This window comes from Nelumbo lutea, chromosome 2 (assembly GCF_056320005.1).
Source record: "Nelumbo lutea isolate HS-2025 chromosome 2, American lotus-T2T, whole genome shotgun sequence".
In the NCBI taxonomy this organism is placed as follows: Eukaryota; Viridiplantae; Streptophyta; class Magnoliopsida; order Proteales; family Nelumbonaceae; genus Nelumbo; species Nelumbo lutea.
The window spans coordinates 361,014-381,569 of NC_142685.1; the positions used below are offsets into that span (position 1 = coordinate 361,014).

At 39.3% G+C, this 20,556-nt stretch overlaps 1 protein-coding gene across 7 annotated transcripts in view; it reads right to left on the reverse strand.

Moving 5' to 3' along the window:
• Positions 1–961: 961 nt before the first annotated feature.
• LOC148867968 (putative LRR receptor-like serine/threonine-protein kinase At1g06840) overlaps positions 962–20,556 on the reverse strand; it is a 107,889-nt gene continuing 88,294 nt past the window's right edge. For all 7 annotated transcript variants that reach the window (XM_088970181.1, XM_088970177.1, XM_088970182.1 and 4 more), the window contains 2 exons: positions 6,228–6,362; positions 962–1,498 (listed from right to left, as the gene is read on the reverse strand). In XM_088970181.1, the coding sequence (XP_088826307.1) occupies positions 1,154–1,498; positions 6,228–6,362 (480 nt within the window). In that variant the 3' untranslated portion in view covers positions 962–1,153. The remainder of the gene's footprint in view (positions 1,499–6,227; positions 6,363–20,556) is intronic.

Consider the following 20,556-nt stretch of genomic DNA (forward strand, 5'->3'; position numbering starts at 1 on the left):
TGAAAAAGCACTTTTGTAAAAGTGCTTTGATAAGAAAGCGCTTCATAAAAGTATTTTTACAAATGTACTTCCATGGAAGTGTTTTTACAAAAGTATTTTTTTATAAGTGCTTTTGTAAAAGTACTTACGAAAGCATTTTTACAAAAGCACTTTTGTAAAAGTGCTTTCGTAAAATTTCTTTCATAAAAGTGCTTTTATATAAGTACTTACATAAAAGTTCTTTTGTAAAAGTGATTTCATAAAAGTAATTTTGTAAAAATGCTTTCATAAAAGTATTTTTTGTAAAAGTGCTTTCATAAAATTACTTTTATAAAAATGCTTTTGTAAGTGTTTTTGTAAATATACTTTCTTAAAAGTGATTTTATACCAATTTCAATTTTGATCGGTTTCAAATTGAACAAAGGTTTGACTCCTTGATCAGATTATTGAAAATTTGGTTTAGATCTAATTCAGACTTATAAGAATACGAACCAATTTATTTTGAATTGACCCAGTTGAATAATTATAATGGATCGTTCAAATCCGATTTGATAAGGTTTGGATCAGATTGGATTCAATCCAAAACTGGTCCATTGACACCCCTATCCATGAGCAAGCCAAGCCTATAGACCCCACGGTACCATTTTGGACCAATCGTTTTCACGTGAACATGTGAACCACTCAATGTACCATGAAAACAGTTTGAGGTGTTGGGAGATTTTGTAATGGTTTCTATTCATTTGGTGTATGCTGTACTTATTTAGTTATTTATTCTTTTAAGAAATTCGCAGCTAACCCCACATATTTGGGATAAGAGTAAGACTATTGACTAGAGTTGGTTGAGAATTATTGTCCCCAAAACCTTGATCTGGTGTGATTTTGAGTTTCCTTGTTTATTTTATATGGAGAGTTGTCTACGAGGGGGTGGAAGACCTCAATAAATTTTATAGTTAAAAGAGAACGATGGACATGGACTCCATAAAAAAGGAACGACTTGGCATATCTTCATTCACGGTTTCAGAAAATTTTCTCATTGAATACGAATTCTGATATGAATACATTCTCTCTTTACTGACATTGAAATTTTTAATCAGAATGGGGACTTGATTGACTTTCCCAATTAAGCAACGGTATATATACCAATAAAAGGAGCAATCACATAAGAACATTTATGTCAGCGAGGTTTGATGGTGGGTATGACGCCGCTGACAAGGTCACTGCCAGAAACATTAGAAGACATATTCGGGTCTCTTGTGACACATGTCAGTGAAGATGGTGGTGCCGAAATACCAGAATTTGGATATGTACATTCTGACAGCATCGTATCAGACTCTGACAACATCTGAAGTATGCTTTCTAGCTTCCTGACTACCTCTGACATAGAAGGCCGAGCTTCTGGCTTATCCATACAACATTTGAGAGCTAAAACCACAAACTTTTCCAAGCATTTAGAGGGATAAGAACCCATGCATTTGTCTAAGATTGAGTGCGTCATACCGGACTGATATGCCACATTAACCTGCAAACAATGAATATAGAATGATGTAACTTTTCTATGATGATGAAAGATGCAAAAATTGTGTATGTATTATCTAAATAGGATTCAGTCCTCACATAACCGTTCTCATACTATGTTTATAGCAATTTGCAGTTTGTGCATTGAATAGCTAATAAACACCAGTCATAACCCCCCACTCCACAAAGTTGGTGGCAACAGGATTCGAATCCCTCTCTGCTGACTAACCAACTGAGCCACCCCACGGTTTGCAATGATAGAACATGTCTAAGCGACAGAAAATCTGTCCATCATGCAAAGATAAAAAAAAAAGACAACTAAACTGCTTGGTTTATATTGTCTTCCTAAATGGTAAATGACATGACAGAATAATGTTAATGTAGTGTGGTGTATGCATGGACCATCTGTTGATTAAACCAAATTGACCATCATTGTACCATATTTCAATGGGAAGTTGTCTAACACACAAATCAGAAAATTTTACCTAGGATTAATGGGTCGGTTCTGCCCGACTGCCCTAACCAGATCAAATAGACTATGTTGGTTTTGGTTCCATGATTCTGTCCTGACTAATAATCAGGTCAGTTTTGGTTCTTGCTTGTTCCGAACTGATTATTTTGTTAAATATATAATGTTTTCTTAATTTTATTATAATTTTTATTAAATTTCATGTCTGAAATGATAAATTTGATAGATAATATTAGCTAAAAATGTTTAATTTATTAACATATAAACAATTTAGTATTTTTCTACATTTTTATTAAGAATATGTAATCAAAACTTACGTTTTAAGCTATTATTTAAATAAATAAAAAATAGTTTTCAGAATAATCGGGTCTATTGGATAAGACCCAACTATTAATCAGATCGTGACAGTTTTCGGTATGGGACTTGACTATTAATTGGGGCAATTTTTTTGTCCCAATTAATAATGGGTTCGGGACTGGTTCTACCTAGAACCAACCCATACCTGACCTGTTGACAGCCTTAAGGCTAAAGGTGGAGGCCAGGCATAAGTCTCAAAATATATATAATTTTTATGTCTCTATATATGGATGTATACATTAGTATACAACTATACATGTATGTGTTTGTATGTATGTATGTGTGTGTGTAAATTTTTAATTTTATGTATACATAAATACAATATAAAATTCATATATATTTAAGTAATATATACTTATTATATTTTTATGTATGTTGGAGTAATATTTATTTCCATTATAGCTAATTTATATATTTTCTTTTTATTACATATATATTCTTTTTAACATGAATCCTATATTTTTTAGATTTTATTGTATTTTGTTTTATATTTGTTTATAACTTTCTCTACCTAAATTAAGTAATCTTTGTAATTAATTTATTCACATATTTATATATTTTATTTCTTTTTTTGTAACATTTACATTTTATGATTTAATTTATTTTTCATAATCAATTTATATATTTACTTATTTCTCTCTCTCTCTCTCTCTCTCTCTCACACACACACACACACACACATTTGTTTTAATATGAATCCCATGCTTTTGAAATTTTATTTTATACTTATAATATTTTTACTTAATCTATGTATATTATAATCTACTTTTCAATATAAAATAATTTTTAAATTTTTTAAATGCATACTTTTCAGATGGCTTGTAAATTGTAAGTAGGGGTGCAACTTGGGCGGGTTGGGTCGAATTGAAGGTCAACTTAAACCAAACCCTAAAGGTGCAAACTTTGGGCTCGAGCCTGGCCCAACCTGAGGTTAAGCCCAAGTTTATCAACTAAGACCCAAACCAAACTTAACCCAACACAACTTGGGTTGGGCTGGATTGAGTTAGTTGGGTTTGGGTGGGTTGGTTGAGGTCAAAAGAATTCATGTATATATTTTTACGTAGTCATCTTTTATTGGAGTTTATGACCCAATTTAAGAGTATAATTAATTGAAAATATGTAGAAATTTTATTTAAAAATATACCTATACATAATACATATACACATACATAATTAAAAAACAGATATTTTTATATAAATATAAGGCACATATGTATGCATTCTTTAAGGTAGGCTTGGGCTACCTGAGGCCTCAGCCCAAGTTAGGTTTGGGCCCAAATTTTCTGGCCCAGGCCCAGCCCGCAGCCTAAAAAACTCAACCCCAACCCCATACAAAAATTCAGGTTGGATTGGGTTAGTCTCAGGTGGACCCGCCCAAGTTACACCCCCTCTTGTAAGAGTGGATAAAGAGTTGAAATTTTGTTTTATTTATTTTATGATTTAAAAACCCATTGTCACGTGTAATGGGTGAACCTGAGAATGGTTGTAAGACATTCCTCAGTCCTTACATCGAGGAATGAAGAGGCACAGGTTCAAACCGTGGTAGGCATGCTCTTCATGATGTGTATCTGGGAGTGCTGATTTTTTAAAAACTTACTGGAAAAAACGCTCATTTAGATTAGGACCATACCAATAAATTATATGCATTTGGAAAATAAGTGCTTTTTCAGGAAACAAGGCTTTCAAAACTCAAGATTTGTCTTTTTTATCAAGCACTTTTTGAAGAAGGCTCATTGCGTTTCTGGCCTGTCTTGGCCCACTACGTAAATTTCAAAATACCTATATTACTTCCATTTGAAAGAAAGGCTTTTTCACCAAACACTCATAAACACTTACTAGGATAAGCACTCCCTAACGACTACTAAGTCTTTTTTTACAGAACCTGGCCCTAATATGTCATTCCAAGTATATATTAAGTATAGAAAAGAAAAGTGATTTTTGGATTAAACCCTAATATGTCATTCCAAGTACATATATTAAGTATAAAAAAGAAAAGTGATTTTTGGATTAAAAAAAGATTGAGAGATTTTTTAAATTGTCTTGTTTGTTTTTTGACCCACAGAATTAAAGTTTTATTAAACTATAACACGCCCAAATGAGGTGTGAAAATAAGGTGTTGAGAGAAGGCGGTTTGGCTCCACTTTGCCTTGGTGCAAATGCCTCAAGGCCAAAATTCAAAATCTCAATATGATACGCCCAATATTATAGTATCTTATCTTTTTCATACTGATACACCTACTTAAAGTAATAGAAACCAAGTAACCCACAGCCAATGTATAGTTCTATCTAGGGGAATTCAGTACTTAGACCCTTCAATGCCATCTTGACACGGAACTGAACTGGATGCTTAATGTAATAGACCAATTTTATTTTTATCCGTGTCAAATTAAAAAAAAAAAAATTCTTATATCGTGTTGTATTATGACAAAATTTATGAGTGTAAAAATAATTAGTCTTTAACCAAACCAATGAATAAAAAACTTACCAATTACCTTGGTTTATGCTCATAACCTATGTATCTACAAAATTTTTTACCACAAACATATTATTAAAAATTCAAAAAATACGGGGAAATTTCCTAAAAAAATGTATAAAATTGAACATTATTATTATATTTTCATTTTTTACCAATCTGATTACTGTATCACAATATCTTTGAAGACTAACAAGTGTGCACATGCTTTGCACGTGAGAATCTTCGATGATGATGATGATAGTAAATAATATGTTTACTGAACTTTCTATAATATTTTTATATTTGTCTATAAAAATTATTCATACTTGTTACACTTATTTTTGTTTAATATGATGAATATACAATAATAGAGATTTGCTTAAATGTTTTATACAATATCTTTTTGTATTTTTTATACTTTTGCATGATTTTATCTTTTTAAATTTTTATTATCATTTAATTATGACACCTAGCGTCAATACATTTGACCCAAAAGATTGTATTGTTAACTCGCCACCAAACAAGAAAATAAATCCAGTTTTGAGTTGGTTTTAAATTTGTCTTTTATTTCTATCATCAATAAAAACAATTATTCTGTGTTACATTTTTTTCTTTAATATAATTAATTCATATAGGATTCAATGAAAAAATGGGAGTTAATACCCAAAATATGAGACTTAACAAGGGAATTAAATGAGGAGAAATATAGTAGTCAAAATTACATTTTGTGCCCTCAACAATTAGAAAGGGGCCAAATTCAAAAACAAGGGTATTCTAGTCAAGAACAATATTTAATGAATGTCATTGAAAATTAATACCTTAAGTAAAGGAATTAGTGTGAGGGATTTCAATGAAGAAAAAAGTGGTTGTTTAAATTACACTTCTATCCTTGCAATTAGAGAGAGATCAAATAAAAAAATTGGGGTATTTTAGTCAAACAAAAGTTCCACACTATCACTCACACTTTTAATAATGTAGATTTTAAGAAACTTCTGCTTTTAATAATTAAAATAGGCCCAAACTCAAAATAAATAAATAAAAACTAAAAAACAGTGCAAGGTTCAAAGTATCGTTAACCCCTTTCGGCATATCAAGGTGTATCGATATTTTGAACCTTGCTCACAGCCTTGCCTCAGCATCTTTTAAAACCAAGCCTAATCTGTTACAAATTGTTATTTTTAAGCCCTGAAATGCCATATTTTCTTGTCTTTTTTGTTTTTCTTTCTGAATATTTTCTTAATGGAATTTTATATTTCAATTATAGACCAGTTAACTAGTGATCAATCATCAGGAAGAAAGGTATCTGTGTAGTAAAGCTGGAGAATTTCAAGTCGAAAATCAAATGGTTTATATTCATATAAACGCAAGGTGACTCCAGAAACTATAAATTACGAATGATCATTAAAAGAATGTCTAATAAGAAAGATGAGTCTTAAGTATATAGGGAAGTACCTCACGAACAATATTTTTACCATGTGATATTGGTCGCATCCCTGTCAAGAGCTCAAGAAATACAACTCCAAGGCTGTAGACATCACTTTTATCTGTCAACTTATGGGTTAATAAGTACTCTGGATCAAGGTAGCCCTGCATGTTAGATGACATGTTGGAGTCAACAAACAAAAAAAGAACCGGTTTACTTCCACTCATACATTTTTGATATCGGGCATCCTATTCATTTAAATCTGTCACCAGTCATCAGGCACAAACCAAATGACTCCCTATAGATGCTTCTCTCCCCTACTAAATTGGACTCCTTCAAGTCAACCCCCCAAAGTTGAGTTATTGGAAGTTCACATTTACTTAATGAAGTCTTTATACAAATTTAACAAAATATAACCTGAAACAGAATGAAAGAAATATTTTTATCCTGTCTTAGGATTCATGATATAAAGAAACAATGAATTAACATCCTATAAGTAGATTGCAATTCACTGCATTTTTCGGGAAGATAATCTCTCCAAATAAATAAATAGAAAACACAAAAAAAGTAAATATAAAAACACCCTCAACAAGAAAATGAACGTCTCTTATAAAAAATACCCTCATGACCACTAAACAAGAAAAAACCAGAAAAAGAAATCTAAAAACTAGTAGCAGTGGCTTTATTATTGAAGATGAAAGAGAATGATCGTGTCTTATAAGATCATAAAAGTCCATTAGAAAAATACTAACACCACTCATAACACTGTAAATATAAAAACACCCTCGTAACACCACTCATAACATTGTATACAGGGTTAAATACTTAAACTACTCTTGTGGTTTCTGAGAAATACTCAAACCACCTTTCTGGTTTCTGAAATGACTTAAATACCCTTATTAAGTGATGTAACAAGACACATACTATCCCTCCCCGTTGGTGGTCCGCACATTCTGTTTGCATACAACATCAATTTCCCTGTTTATTATTTTGAAAACCCAATTCTGCCCTTTGGTCTTAACCATCTGTTCAAAGAGTTGTAACATGTTACAACTCGAGTAGATAGCACTCAGCCCATACAAGGAGGGTAGGGCCTTGGTGAACAAAAGGCCCAACAAGGACCTGAAGCTCTATACATGCATGTTTGGCCTTCCATAGTTTCATTGTCCAACTATATTCTAGAAGGCCACATGGGTCTAATTGATAGAATTTGCTATCAAGATGCATAAGAGAATCTGAAAACAGTTATTCAGGCACAAAGAACTCATGGTTAGTTATGAAATTTATAAGATCTAAATTGTGTTAGACAATGTATGCTCTTAGCTCCAATCAGATTGATGTACATAAACATTTATCGGTAAATGAATAAAGTGTAATTTTGTTTTATGTTCAAATTGATGTGTTTTTGTGAATTACTCCTTCAATTAGACACTTATGAGACTTTGTATTAGTTTAGAATGTTCTCAACCATTGAATAGACTTTGGAAGTTTATCCAACAAGGTTGACATTGGTGTGCTGCTGAATTATTGGAGCAACTTGTCTCAGCTACTAGGGTTAGACCCCAAGCATAGCTAGTGGGTGTTCGAAAGAAACACTGAACCTAGACCAATTTCCGGTTATGCACTAGACCTTGGAGATAGATGTTATGGGCCCGGGCGTAGGATCTCGTCACGGGTTGGTCCACGGGGAGAACCTCTAATTTCCCCTTGCCCCTCCCTTTGCGTGCTGACCCTATCGTGGCAACCTAAGGGGTGATTTGTCCAAGAGATCACCCCAACTCTCTTTTACTCTTCTCTTTGACTGAAATTCTGGATGCCTTTATTCAATAATAGTGGCTCCTTAAATAGGAGATTACAAGAGTCCTGCTCTTAGGGAGACTCCTTGCTGAATAGGGAGACCTCCAACTCTATCTTGATAAGATAAGACTGATAAGATAAGATAAGTCTCTCTTAATCCTAATCTAATAAGATAAGATAATCTAATCTACTAACTTAATAAGATAAGGTAACAAGATAGTCTAATCTAATATGCTGAATGGATAAGACTGTTGTTGCCGAATTGGATGGGATGAGAACACCGGATCATTGTTGTTGCTGCTCCCAATACACGTCCACATCATTACTCCCCTCTTGGACTACGAGCTTGTCCTCAAGCTCGAATTCAGGATGGGTGTCTGGAAACACAGTCAAAGGAATCTCGGATAGGTGGAATGACTTTGTCCTCCTGGATCGGGTTCCAATGAAGAGGGTTCATCCTCATCTTCCTCTTGTTTCACCAGAAGGCAGAAAAGTCTCTAGCACTTGTGCCCTGCTGAGTAGAGTTCATCACAATTAAAACATTGTCCCCTCGCCTTGCGTTCCGCCATCTCAGCCCTGGACAAGTATTTAATAGGGGGTGCAACGACGCTACTCCCCACGCTGGATGCTGATCTGGAATTGTTGCTCATCTGTGGCTTCTTTTCTTGGCTGGCTGCTGAATATGGAGCCATTCCAAGTGGTTCCGAGGATGCCCATGCTGACGAAGGCCCCCCCATACTGAAAGTTCCTCGGCTGAGTTGTAGCTTGCGTTCGAAGGCACGAGCTATATTCATGGCTGTGACCAGGTTGGGAGGATGCTGCATCTCCACATCTACCCTCAGGGGCTCAACTAATCCAGTGGTGAACATATCCACCTATTGATCTGAGCATACCGAGGCGGCTCTGGCTAGAAGGGTCTGAAATTGGTGCTGGTATTCAGCCACGGTGCATGTTTGTTGAGGTTGATTAACTCACCTAGTGGGTTGCTTGTCAATGGGGGTCCGAACCTGAGGAGGCAGTAGGACTTGAATTGGTCCCAACAGAGCTCTGGTTCCTCCTGCTCCACTCGGTAGAACCAGAGTTGTGCTTCCTCCGTTAGATGGAACGCGGCCAGACTGACCTTATCTCTTTCCTCCGTACGCTGATTGCGAAAGAATTGTTCACAACGGTATAGCCACCCCAGTGGGTCTCCACTGCCGCAGTACGAAGGGAACTCCAGCCTACTATACTTGGGAATGATTGTTGCTGCTAGGGCGATGATTTGTCGTTCGCCGGCTAATTCCGCCAAATCTGGTCGGCGGCTGTTGGTGGTTGCCGTCCCTTCGGGGCTCCTCTCCCTGTTGGAGAAATATGACTCTAGCAAGCGACGAAGCTCCTGAACATCATCCTTGACTTCTCGTATTTTTGCGTGGTTCTCCACCAGCCGGTGCTCCAATTCGTGGACCCTGGATGACAGCTGCTCCATATCGCCCATGATGTTTGGCTCTGATACCAAAATGTTATGGGCCCAGGCATAGGATCTTGTCACGGGTCGGTCCATGGGGAGAACCTCTAGTTTCCCCTTGCCCCTCCCTTTGCGTGCTGACCCTATCGTGGCGACCTAAGGGGTGATTTGTCCAAGAGATCACCCTAACTCTCCTTTACTCTTCTCTTTGACTGAAATTCTAGATGCCTTTATTCAATAATAGTGGCTCCTTAAATAGGAGATTACAAGAGTCCTACTCTTAGGGAGACTCCTTGCTGAATAGGGAGACATCCAACTCTATCTTGATAAGATAAGATTGATAAGATAAGATAAGTCTCTCTTAATCCTAATCTAATAAGATAAGATAAGATAATCTACTAACTTAATAAGATAAGATAACAAGATAGTCTAATCTAATCTGTTGAATGGATAAGACTGTTGCTGCCGAATTGGATAGGATGAGAACACCGGATCATTGCTGCTACTGCTCCCAATACACGTCCACATCAATAGATGGGCAAAATTGAAAAGTTACACTTAACCCTAGACTTGATTATGATATTGCACTAGGTTTTGGACTAAAATTGTCTTTGATATGCCAACTGGTGAGATCCATCATGGGTCAAATACCTAAGTATGTTGAGACAGTTTCGGAAATTACCTGAGTGGGCAATCATAGTGATGGAATCGGCCCCTTTGTCAGACAAAGTGAATATCAAGGTTTACACTCTCTTTGATGGAAACCTAAACTGTCGGTAGTGGATTTCAATTGTATTTGAAATCTGATTTGCGAAATGCATTTATATGTTATATTACTATTTTATAAAAAAATTTTGCAAAAGGTTTTAATCTCGGGATCCATCTAAGAAGAGAGTGCAGCACTGCATTTTATAGTTAGGGAAGAGGTCATTCCCTATAGGCAGTGTTTTGATGATTATGGACCGTGAGGTTAGGTAATAAAAGACCATTACAGGGCTGAATACCTGATGGGCTTTATCTTACATAAGTCCATTATCCTTGGGTCTTCATAGGGTGGTTGAATCCAATGATCATTTATGTGTAAATGTTGGGCTCCAAGGCCCCAAATTGAGCCCAAGCTGATTGGGAAGTTCACTGCTCCTGAGCAGTCAATTTGGCCACTTCCAGAGGTGGGGCCGAACCCTTATGGGCTTGTGTGAGACCTTCATGGGTCCCACGCCATACAATAATCAAGCCCAAATCGATGTTTTAAAAGGCCCATTACTAAATATCAGTGTTTTAAAAGGCGTGTGAGGCGCTCCCAAAACGCCCTGAAGCGTATGCCAAAGGCGCTGACACCTCTGAGGCGTACACCTCAAATGCAACGGGCATACGCCTTTTGCGCTTTTCTCATGAGGCGTGCTAGAGGCATACGCTTCTTAAACCTCATGCACATCTGATATGAAAATATAGAAAAAAAAAAAGAAAGAAGAAAAAAAGGAAAGGAAAGGAAAGGAAAGGAAAAGAAAGGGAAGGAAAAGGAAAGGAAAGGAAAAGAAAAGAAAGGGAAAGAAAAGGAAAGGAAAGAGAAGAAAAAAAGAAAAAAGGAAATAAAGGAAAAGTAAGGGAAGGGAAGAAAAGATAAGGGAAAAGAAAATGGTTTGCACCCTGTCCCTTCAGCTGGGGGGCGAAGCCCCCCAGACCCCCCCGCCCCCTTTTCGATGCAGCCCAATTTGTATTTTTGAGTTAGGGGGGGTCTTGCTCCACTTCGGCAAGTCTTCTTAATATAAAAGATTTTTATTAAAAATAAAGAAAAAATGAGATCCCCCTTCCTTTTTATCCTCCTCATAACCCACCTCCTTGTGTTCGGGAGGATTACGCCTCACGCCTCTAGGTAGTGGAATGCCTCGCGTCACGCCTTTGCGTTTTAAAACACTGCTACTAATATGATTAGTTAAGAGATCACATGAAAACTTAAGCCAGGGAGACAAATCAAAACCCTTCAATCAGATCGAGGAGGTGAATATCACAACTGCTCCTCTTGCTACACCACAATTAAATAGTGTATCAGAGAGAAAAAATTGGACCTTATTAGATATGGTCGGATCACTCCTCGTCCACTTAGAGTTACCCATCTCCTTTTGGGGACACGCATCAGAGATTGCGATCTACATGCTGAACCGGGTTCCAACCAAGAAAATGTTTCCCTTGAAAAACACTCGAGTTGGGCAGTAACCCAACAAGTTGGTATCAGAGCTCACATTTAGATATGCCGAAAAGTTGAATCACGACCATGGAGGAAAGTGAAAGAATAGTAGGATCCATCTAATGGATGCCATAAAAGTTGCGGAATGGGTGGGCGAATTTCAAAAATTTTCCTACCTTCTCCCAACTGGGAATCATATTCCCTAAATTTAGAATACAATATTCAAGGATCCTACTTGAACCATAATCAAACCAGATCTGTACCAAAAGACAAATGGGAGGAATATACTTGATCCGGAGAAGCACTATCTCCCAAAGTTGGTGTTCACGCCCAAAGAATGCTCCAAGATCCGTTCCTGCTGAAGATGACACAGCTGTGGATGGAACAGAACCAGCAGGGTGCGTCCTACACACTGGATCCTTCGCAAGTATCCTCTGGAAGCACTAAACACTGAATCTATTTCAGTCTTTCTTGCAAAACTGATGTCAAGAATAGATTTCTTTACTTTCCTTTCTGCAAAGATCCAATCTTGCAAAGGAGATGTCGGCGGCAGGAGGAGAACTCTAAAGGCGAAAAGGCTGAACTGCCTTTTTTTTTTTTGGAGTATGAGATCTGATCTCAATTCGCAGGAACCTTTCTTGCGATTTTTCTTGATTCGAAATCTGTTGTATTTCTTTCCTTCTTGGTTAGGGTTTCTCCTCCTTTCTTCTTGATTAAGAAACCTCCTAATTAGGAGTTATCCCAATCCAAATCAGTATTTGGATAGGGGATAATCTTAATCCTATCTGCAGATAAAGTTAGCTTACTCCTGATCTTATCAGGAGGTTACCAGATTCAAATCTAATTTGAATTTGGTCTCCAAGAGTGGATAAGGCTAAAGGCCCAATCCTTTTACTAACATTAATCTCAGATTCGCCCCAAGGATGGGTGATCATATCAGCCCACCTCGAAATGGGCTTCTGGCCCATTAAGTGTTCAGTGTCTAATTATTTTCCAATCTGCTGCCCAGTTGGGCTTCTTTGTATGGTGTGGGACCCAAGCATTGATCTACACACCAGCCACATGGGTTCGGCCCAGCCTTTAATACAAGGCCCAGCCGAATACACTGAAAAATTCAATGAACCCCTTGAGTCCATCATATGGACCCTATGGGCCCAACACTTGCATTAAGTGGTCCCTGGGCCAAGCCATCTTATAAAAACCCAGGGACTGTGGGCAGGTGCAAGATTAGCCCATCAGGTATTATCCTCAATGGTCTTACACTTAACCTCTTAGCCCTTAATGATCAAGCACTACCCGACAAGAGAGGACCTCTCCCTCGGCTGCAAGGAACAGTGCCGCACTCTCCTTCTCACATGGATCCCAGGAATTAAAACCATTTGCAAACAATTTGAAACCGTACATATATATATAAATATATTAATTTTGCAAAACAAAATTCCAACGATTGAAATCAACTGCCGGCAGTTTGGTTTCCATCAGAGAGAGTGCATTCCCGATCATTACCCTTTCTCCGACAAAGTGGCTGATTCTGTCACTATGATCACCCACTCAGATGAATTCTCAAACTGCCCCAACATACCCAGGTTTTGATCCCCGCTAAGGATCTCACTGATTGGCATATCAAAGGCAGCCTGATCCAACACCTAGTGAAGTGTCATAATCGAGTCTAGGGGTCAGGTGTAACTTTCCAGTTTTTCCCATCTATCTCCAAGGTCCAGGGCAATACTGCAAATCTGGTCCGGTTCAAGGATTCAAGTAATCCCATACTGCATGTGCCTCGGGTCTTACCCTGGTGGCTGAGACAGGCCATCCCAACACTTGGTGGCACACCAGTATCAGCCTTGGCAGGATAAATCTCCCCAGACTTATCCAACAGCTGTGAACATTTAAAACTAACACGAGTCTCTATAAATGTCCAGTTTTAGGGTTTTACACTGAATTAAACCAAACAACATGAATCAAACATGCACGTTATTTATTTCCACTAAATAACAAAAGTACATCAAATCAGATTGAAGCTAAGGGCATACAAAAACTGTCTAACAGCTCCCACGTGCACATAGGTCCAATCTGGTACAAGCCGGAGTCCCATACTTTCCACGTGTTTCTCAAACACCTTCTGTGTCAGTGGCTTAGTCAATGGGTCTGCCACATTATCCGCTGATGCTACCTTTTGAATCAGGACGTCCCCTCTACCAACAATCTCCCGCAATACATGGTACTTTCTCTCGATGTGCTTTGACTTCGAGTGAGCCCGAGGCTCTTTAGCCTGGGCGATCGCTCCATTGTTGTCACACAACAACGGGATGGGTGATGTGCTGGATGGAATCGCTCCCAATTCGTGTATGAACTTCTTCATCCACGCGGCTTCCTTGGCAGCTTCACTTGCGGCAATGTACTTGGCCTCGGTTGTGAAATCTGCAGTGGACCCCTGTTTGCTGCTTTTCCAGCAAACAACACACGATCCTATCGTAAAAACATACCCAGATGTAGACTTTCTATCATCTGGATCCGATTGGAAATCGGCATCGGTATACCCTAGAACTTGTAGTGAACTACCATCGAATACCAGACAAAACTCTTTTGTCCTTCGAAGGTATTTGAGTATGTTCTTCACAGCAGTCCAATGCTCCTACCCTGGGTTTGCCTGGAATCTGCTTACCACACTCACCACCTGAGCAATGTCAGGGCGAGTGCACAGCATGGCATACATGATGCTCCCTACGACTAAGGCATAGGGAACGTCTCTCATGCTCTCAATCTCCTCAGAAGTCTTGGGAGACATCTTCTTGGAGAGAGTGACTCCGTGCCTGAAAGGAACGTTTCCTTTCTTGGAGTTCTCCATGCTGTACCTCTTGACAATTTTGTCAATATAAGCAGCCTGGGATAATCCAATTATCCGCTTCGATCTATCTCTATAGAGTCGAAGACCCAGTATGTATGAAGCTTCTCCAATATCTTTCATGGAGAACTGCTGTGATAGCCATACCTTGACCGAAGTCAACATTCCTACATCATTCCCAATGAGTAGGATATCATCCATGTACAACACCAAAAAAGGTGATCTTATCCCCACTGGACTTCCTGTAAACACAGGGCTCATCCGGATTCTGCTCAAAGTCAAACGTTTTGACTGCAAAATCAAAACGGATGTTCCAACTCCTAGAAGCCTGCTTAAGTCCATATATGGATATATTAAGTTTACATACCATGTGTTCCTGACCAGCAGCAATGAAGCCTTGCGGCTGCTGCATGTAGATATCTTCACTAAGATCTCCATTCAGGAACGCGGTTTTGACATCTATTTGCCAAATCTCGTAGTCATGGTACGCTGCTATAGCTAGCAGGATCCTAATGGATTTAAGCATGGCCACGGGCGAAAAGGTTTCCTCATAGCCGATGCCTTCTTTCTGAGTATACCCTTTCGCCACCAAACGAGCTTTAAAAGTCTCAATCCTGCCATCAGGGCCCTTCTTCCTCTTGTAGATCCATTTGCAACCAATTGCTCTTACCCCGGAGGGTGGATCCACTAGAGTCCAGACTCCATTGGTCTCCATTGAGTCCATTTCATCTCTCATGGCCTCCACCCACTTCTGGGAGTCTATGTCCAACATAGCTTCCGCGTAAGTCACGGGATCCTCTTCACTAGTCAAGGTTTCCACCAGGTAACTATCCTGGTCATAACCATATCGGACTGGTGGTCTGGATACCCGGGTGGTTCTTCTAGGTTGGTCATTACCTGGAATTTGTGGGACATCTCCCACTGCTCCTGAGCTCTCCTCATCAAGAACTATTTCCTGACGATGGGTGTCCAGGATGTAATCGGATTCTAAGAATTGGGCGTTTCGACTGCAGAACACTTTCTGCTCACTCGGGTCATAGAATAGATAACCCACCGAATCCTTTGGGTAGCCTATAAACAGGCAACGGCTGGTTTTACATTCCAACTTGTCCGCACTTGTTCTTTTAACGTGTGCAGGACAACCCCAAATCTTCAAGTGTCTTACACTTGGCTTCCTTCCGGTCCAAAGTTCATATGGAGTTTTCGGAACTGATTTGGTTGGAACCCGATTCAGCACGTAGATAGCAATCTCTAATGCATGTCCCCAAAAGGATGTGGGTAATTGTGAGCGTACGAGAAGCGACCGGACCATGTCCAACAAGGTCCTATTCCTCCTCTGAAACACCGTTGAGTTGAGGTGTAGCAGGAGGAGCTAATTGTGACACTATTCCATTGGCCTTTAAGTAGTCCCTGAATTCGTCAGAGAGATACTCGCCACCTCGATCTGATCGAAATGCCTTAATTTCTCTCCCTAACTGTTTCTCGACTTCCTGTCTGAACTCTTTGAACTTTTCAAATGATTCAGACTTATGTCTCATTAGGTACACGTAACCATATCGTGAAAAATCATCTGTAAAGGTGATGAAGTACACGTGTTGATTCCGTGTCCTAACACTCAGGGGACCACATACATCAGTATGTATCAGGTCAAGTGTGCCTTCAGATCTTTCAAGCTTACCATCAAATGGCCGCTTAGACATCTTACCTTGAAGGCAAGGTTCACAAGTGGGAAGATTTTCTACGGTTAGAAAATCCAAAGGACCATCCTTTACCAGCCTTGTGATTCGGCCAATACCGATATGGCCAAGTCGGTAATGCCAGAAGCACGTGGGACTTACTGTATCACGATTCCTTTTCTTGGGATTTTCGACCGACGTAGTTTCGATTAAGTTAGTTTCCAGAGAAGGATGTAGAACATAGAGACCGTTCTCTAGTTCCCCGCATGCGATGAATTTATTATTCCGTTTAACAGTAATCATATTACTAAAATAAACAGTATATCCATCAGCACACAGTTTAGAAACAAAAATTAAATTTCTTCTCAAGTTCTGTACATAAAGACAATCTTTAAGTACAACTATTTCTTCTTTAAAAACTAATTCTACGGTTCCTATTGCCGCCGCTGCAATACTTGCAGTTGTTCCCAAGAATAGTGTCACCTCACCTTCACTCAACCTTCTGCTAACTTTGAACCCCTGCAGTGAGTTACACGCATGAGTTGAAGCCCCGGAGTCAACACACCAGGACACAGAAGTAACTAACATGTTAGTTTCTATGACACAAGTTTCGATGTTACCTTTCTTGGATTCCAGGTAGGCAGGACAATTCCTCTTCCAGTGGCCGGTCTGCTTGCAGAAGTGACAGACATCAGATGCCTTGTTCTTCTTCTGCTTCTTAGGTTTGGTAGTTTTCTTCTGGGGTTTCTTTGCCTTTCTCTTTTTCTTGCCCGATTTGTTAGTTTCAACAAGCATAACCACAAGCTCATCCTTCTTGAGTAGATCCTCGGCTCTCTACAACATATTGCTGAGTTCCTGGACGCTGACATTCAGTTTATTCATATTGTAGTTCATTGTGAACGCATTGAAGGAAGAGGGCAAAGAATTGAGGATGGCATCCACTTGCGTGCCAAGATCTAGCCTGGATCCAAGAGCTTCAAGTTCGTTAATGTATCACATCATCCAAAGACAATGGTCATGAACTTTCTGCCCTTTGGTCATCTGCTCGGTCATGAACAATTTCAGGACCTTCTGTCGAGTAGAACGGTTCTGCTCTTCATACATTGTTCTTAGACTGTCCAATATGTCCTTGGCTAGTTCGATCTGATCGAACTGCCTCTGTATTGAGTTGTCTAATGAGGCAACAACAAAGCAGCGGACTAGGGAGTTCTTATCCTCCCACTCTTGGTAGTCCCTCTTACGGGCCTCAGAAGCCCTATCACCCAGACGTTGCGGGGCAGGATTTTTCACCACCTTGTCTAACTTTTCGGAAGTTAGGACCAGCATAAGATTTCTGTACCAGTCGGCATAGTTTGGGCCCTTAAGCTTGTTATCGTCTAGAAGCTTTGCAAATTGACCGTTTGCCATTTTCTGATAAAATAGCAAAAATCATTAGTCCACAACCTTAGTTTGATTCATGTTACCTACATAGATATGGCTTTTAATCTATGTTCCATTCCCATTTGTTCATCTCTGAGATTTCCCTCCTTTCTCAGTGACGGAGACGACGAAATGTCTCTGGAAATGTGGGAAATCACATGGGGTGCGTGAAGCCAACTGTTTCAGCTGCATAACCCCACCACCTTTCTGTGACGGATCATATCCGCTCATCAAATGAGTTTCCTTTTGGCCTCTGTCAAACAAGGTTTAGAGCCGTTTTCAGGTAAACCTTTCTGTCCAGTGAGTGCACACCCATCATATTCAGGTTACGCCAAGGTACCGTGAGAGAGTTCCCATTTTCTGGTGAAGCCCCTCCCACATCGGTCTATGACGCCCCTATCATCTTATGAAACACTCTAATAGATCCAATAGCAAATGGATAGCCCAATTTTATGGTGCGTTTCCTCATTTCTGAAGGACCCATCATTGTGCTAATGACGGAAGGCCTTTAGAGAGTCCATCATATGGGTCTCCCTATCACATGCATTCATATTTGCTAGAGGGAACAAAAATACGCCATAGTTTTAATTTAGGTCAAACCAGAGTGGCTCCCACTGACTTTCATAAAGTCAGATTTCAGGTGGGCCTTAATCGGCTAGGGGTTCCGTACGCATCCCTTTTCAGGGTTGTGGGGCCCACCAAGCAAAGAGGGGTCATCCAATGACCTTGAAGGACACCATGGCAATGATGTGCATTCAGCCATGGTGTGCGCAAGAGCCACTAACGAGTCTTCATGGGCCAAGTACTTATGGCCCATGGTCGCAGCACATCAAACATCCAAACATCACATGTAAAGGAGGAATTGATCCAATCAATTAACTGTTGTAAAGCCCATTGAATATCCCATTTAAAAACCAAGTCATTAACAATTAATGTCTACTAGGTGTATGGGCTGAATCGCAGATAGCAGTTCGGCCCATACAGCTTATCTCACAGTAATGGGCCTTTTGCAATTTTAACCCTTTAAAACTGGGCTTTACAGGTGGGCTGAATTAATCCCTGTAATTGAACATCAGATTTGGAACAGCAAGTGTGAGAAATACAGACTGAAAAACAGTCCCTATCAAACCCCAGATTCGGTCCAAACAGTTTTGGTCCAATCTAGTCCGAGAGGATCCAAAACTGATTTTCAATTCAAGAATTAATTCATGAAAGATCTGAAATTAATAATTTTGATTTCAAACAATCACAAATCAAACTATGGACTGTTCGCACCACCTGCAAATCAAACTATGGTGTGTGAATATTGTAAGAAGCCGAAACATTCAAAGGACAAGTGTTGGAAGTTGCATCCAAATCTTGTACCTATCAGATTCCAGAAGAAGAATGATAGTAGAAAGACAGGAAGTGCACATGCAGCCACAGGCACAGATACAGAGGTTGAATCTACCAGTGCACAGTTGGCAGCCATGAAAGCTGAATATGAGAAGTTTGGAAAGATGATCAGTCAGCTTGAAGGTGCATCTTCATCATCCATCCCTTCTGGAAGTTCACCCACCATTGCCTTTGCTCACTCAGGTATACGGGCTTCCGCTAACCATGCATCCACCTCAGGTAAACACAAAACCCTTGGATCATAGACTTAGGTGCTTCTGATCACATGACCAACCTTTCCACTTTATTTGTTTCATATGATTTACTTCCTGGCCGTGACAAAATCACCTTAACTGGTGGTTCTCTTGCCCCTATTTCTGGCAAGGGAACTGTCAAGGCTACAGACTCCTTACTCTTACCTTCCACTCTTCATGTGCCTAAATTAAATACCAATTTGTTATCTATAAGTAGCCTGACCAAATCATTAAATTGTTGTATAACCTTTTTCCCTTCTCACTGTGTGTTTCAAGACCTGAAGTCTCAGAAGGTGATTGGGAGTGGCCATGAAGTGAATGGAATATACTTGCTCGACACCCCTGGCCAATGCTTTGATCATCCCAAGAATGTTGCTTTTGGTTCTACTTTTTCAGAGTCTGTTAGTCAAATTATGCTGAGTTATTGTCAGTTGGGTCATTTACCTTTTTCTGCTTTAAGCCATTTGTTTCCAAAACTGTTTAAGAAAGTCAGTGTGTCCAGTCTCAATTGCGAGTCCTGTCAGTTGTCAAAGTATTGTAGAAAAAATTACCATGTGAGCAATAAAAGATCATCTTTTCTTTTTCATATTGTGCACTCTGATGTATGGGGGCCATACCATTTATCCTCTATGGGGGGTTACAGATATTTTATCTTGTTCATTGATGACTTCTCTAGATTCACATGGATATACTTAATGAAATCCCGGGATGAAGTCCCAAGACTTGTGAGGCAATTTCATGAGCTTGTTCTAACTCAATTTGGTACTAGAATTAAAGTTTTCATATCTGACAATGCAAAAGAGTACTTTGAGAAGAGTTTATCCTTGTATCTTTCAGACATGGGGGTTATTCATCAAAGCTCCTGTGTTAGAACTCCTGAACAAAATGGAGTTGCTAAGAGAAAAAATAGACATATTGTGAAGTTGCAATGAGCCTTTTGTTTGCGTCACATGTTCCCACAAGATTTTGGGGTGATGCTGTACTTACTGCTACCTATCTCATAAACCGCATGCCATCCAGGGTTCTAGGGTTTAAATCCCCCTTCAGTCTTCTTCATCCAGACAAGGATCCCTTCCCAATTCCTCTTCGTGTGCTTGGTTGTACCTGCTATGTTCACATTCCAAGTGTGCAAAGACACAAGTTTGAACCGAAAGCCCACAAATGTATCTTCCTTGGTTAATCCCCCACACAAAAGTGATATTGCTATTTTGATCCAAAGACTGGCACCCGACATGTCTCTATGGATGTTACCCTTAATGAACTTTTTCCTTTTTATAGTTCCTCTCAGGATGGACTTTGTCCACAGGGGGAGAGTCTGTCACAAGTTTTTGCTCTTCCTCTTCCTGTCCCAGTTGTGTCTCTTG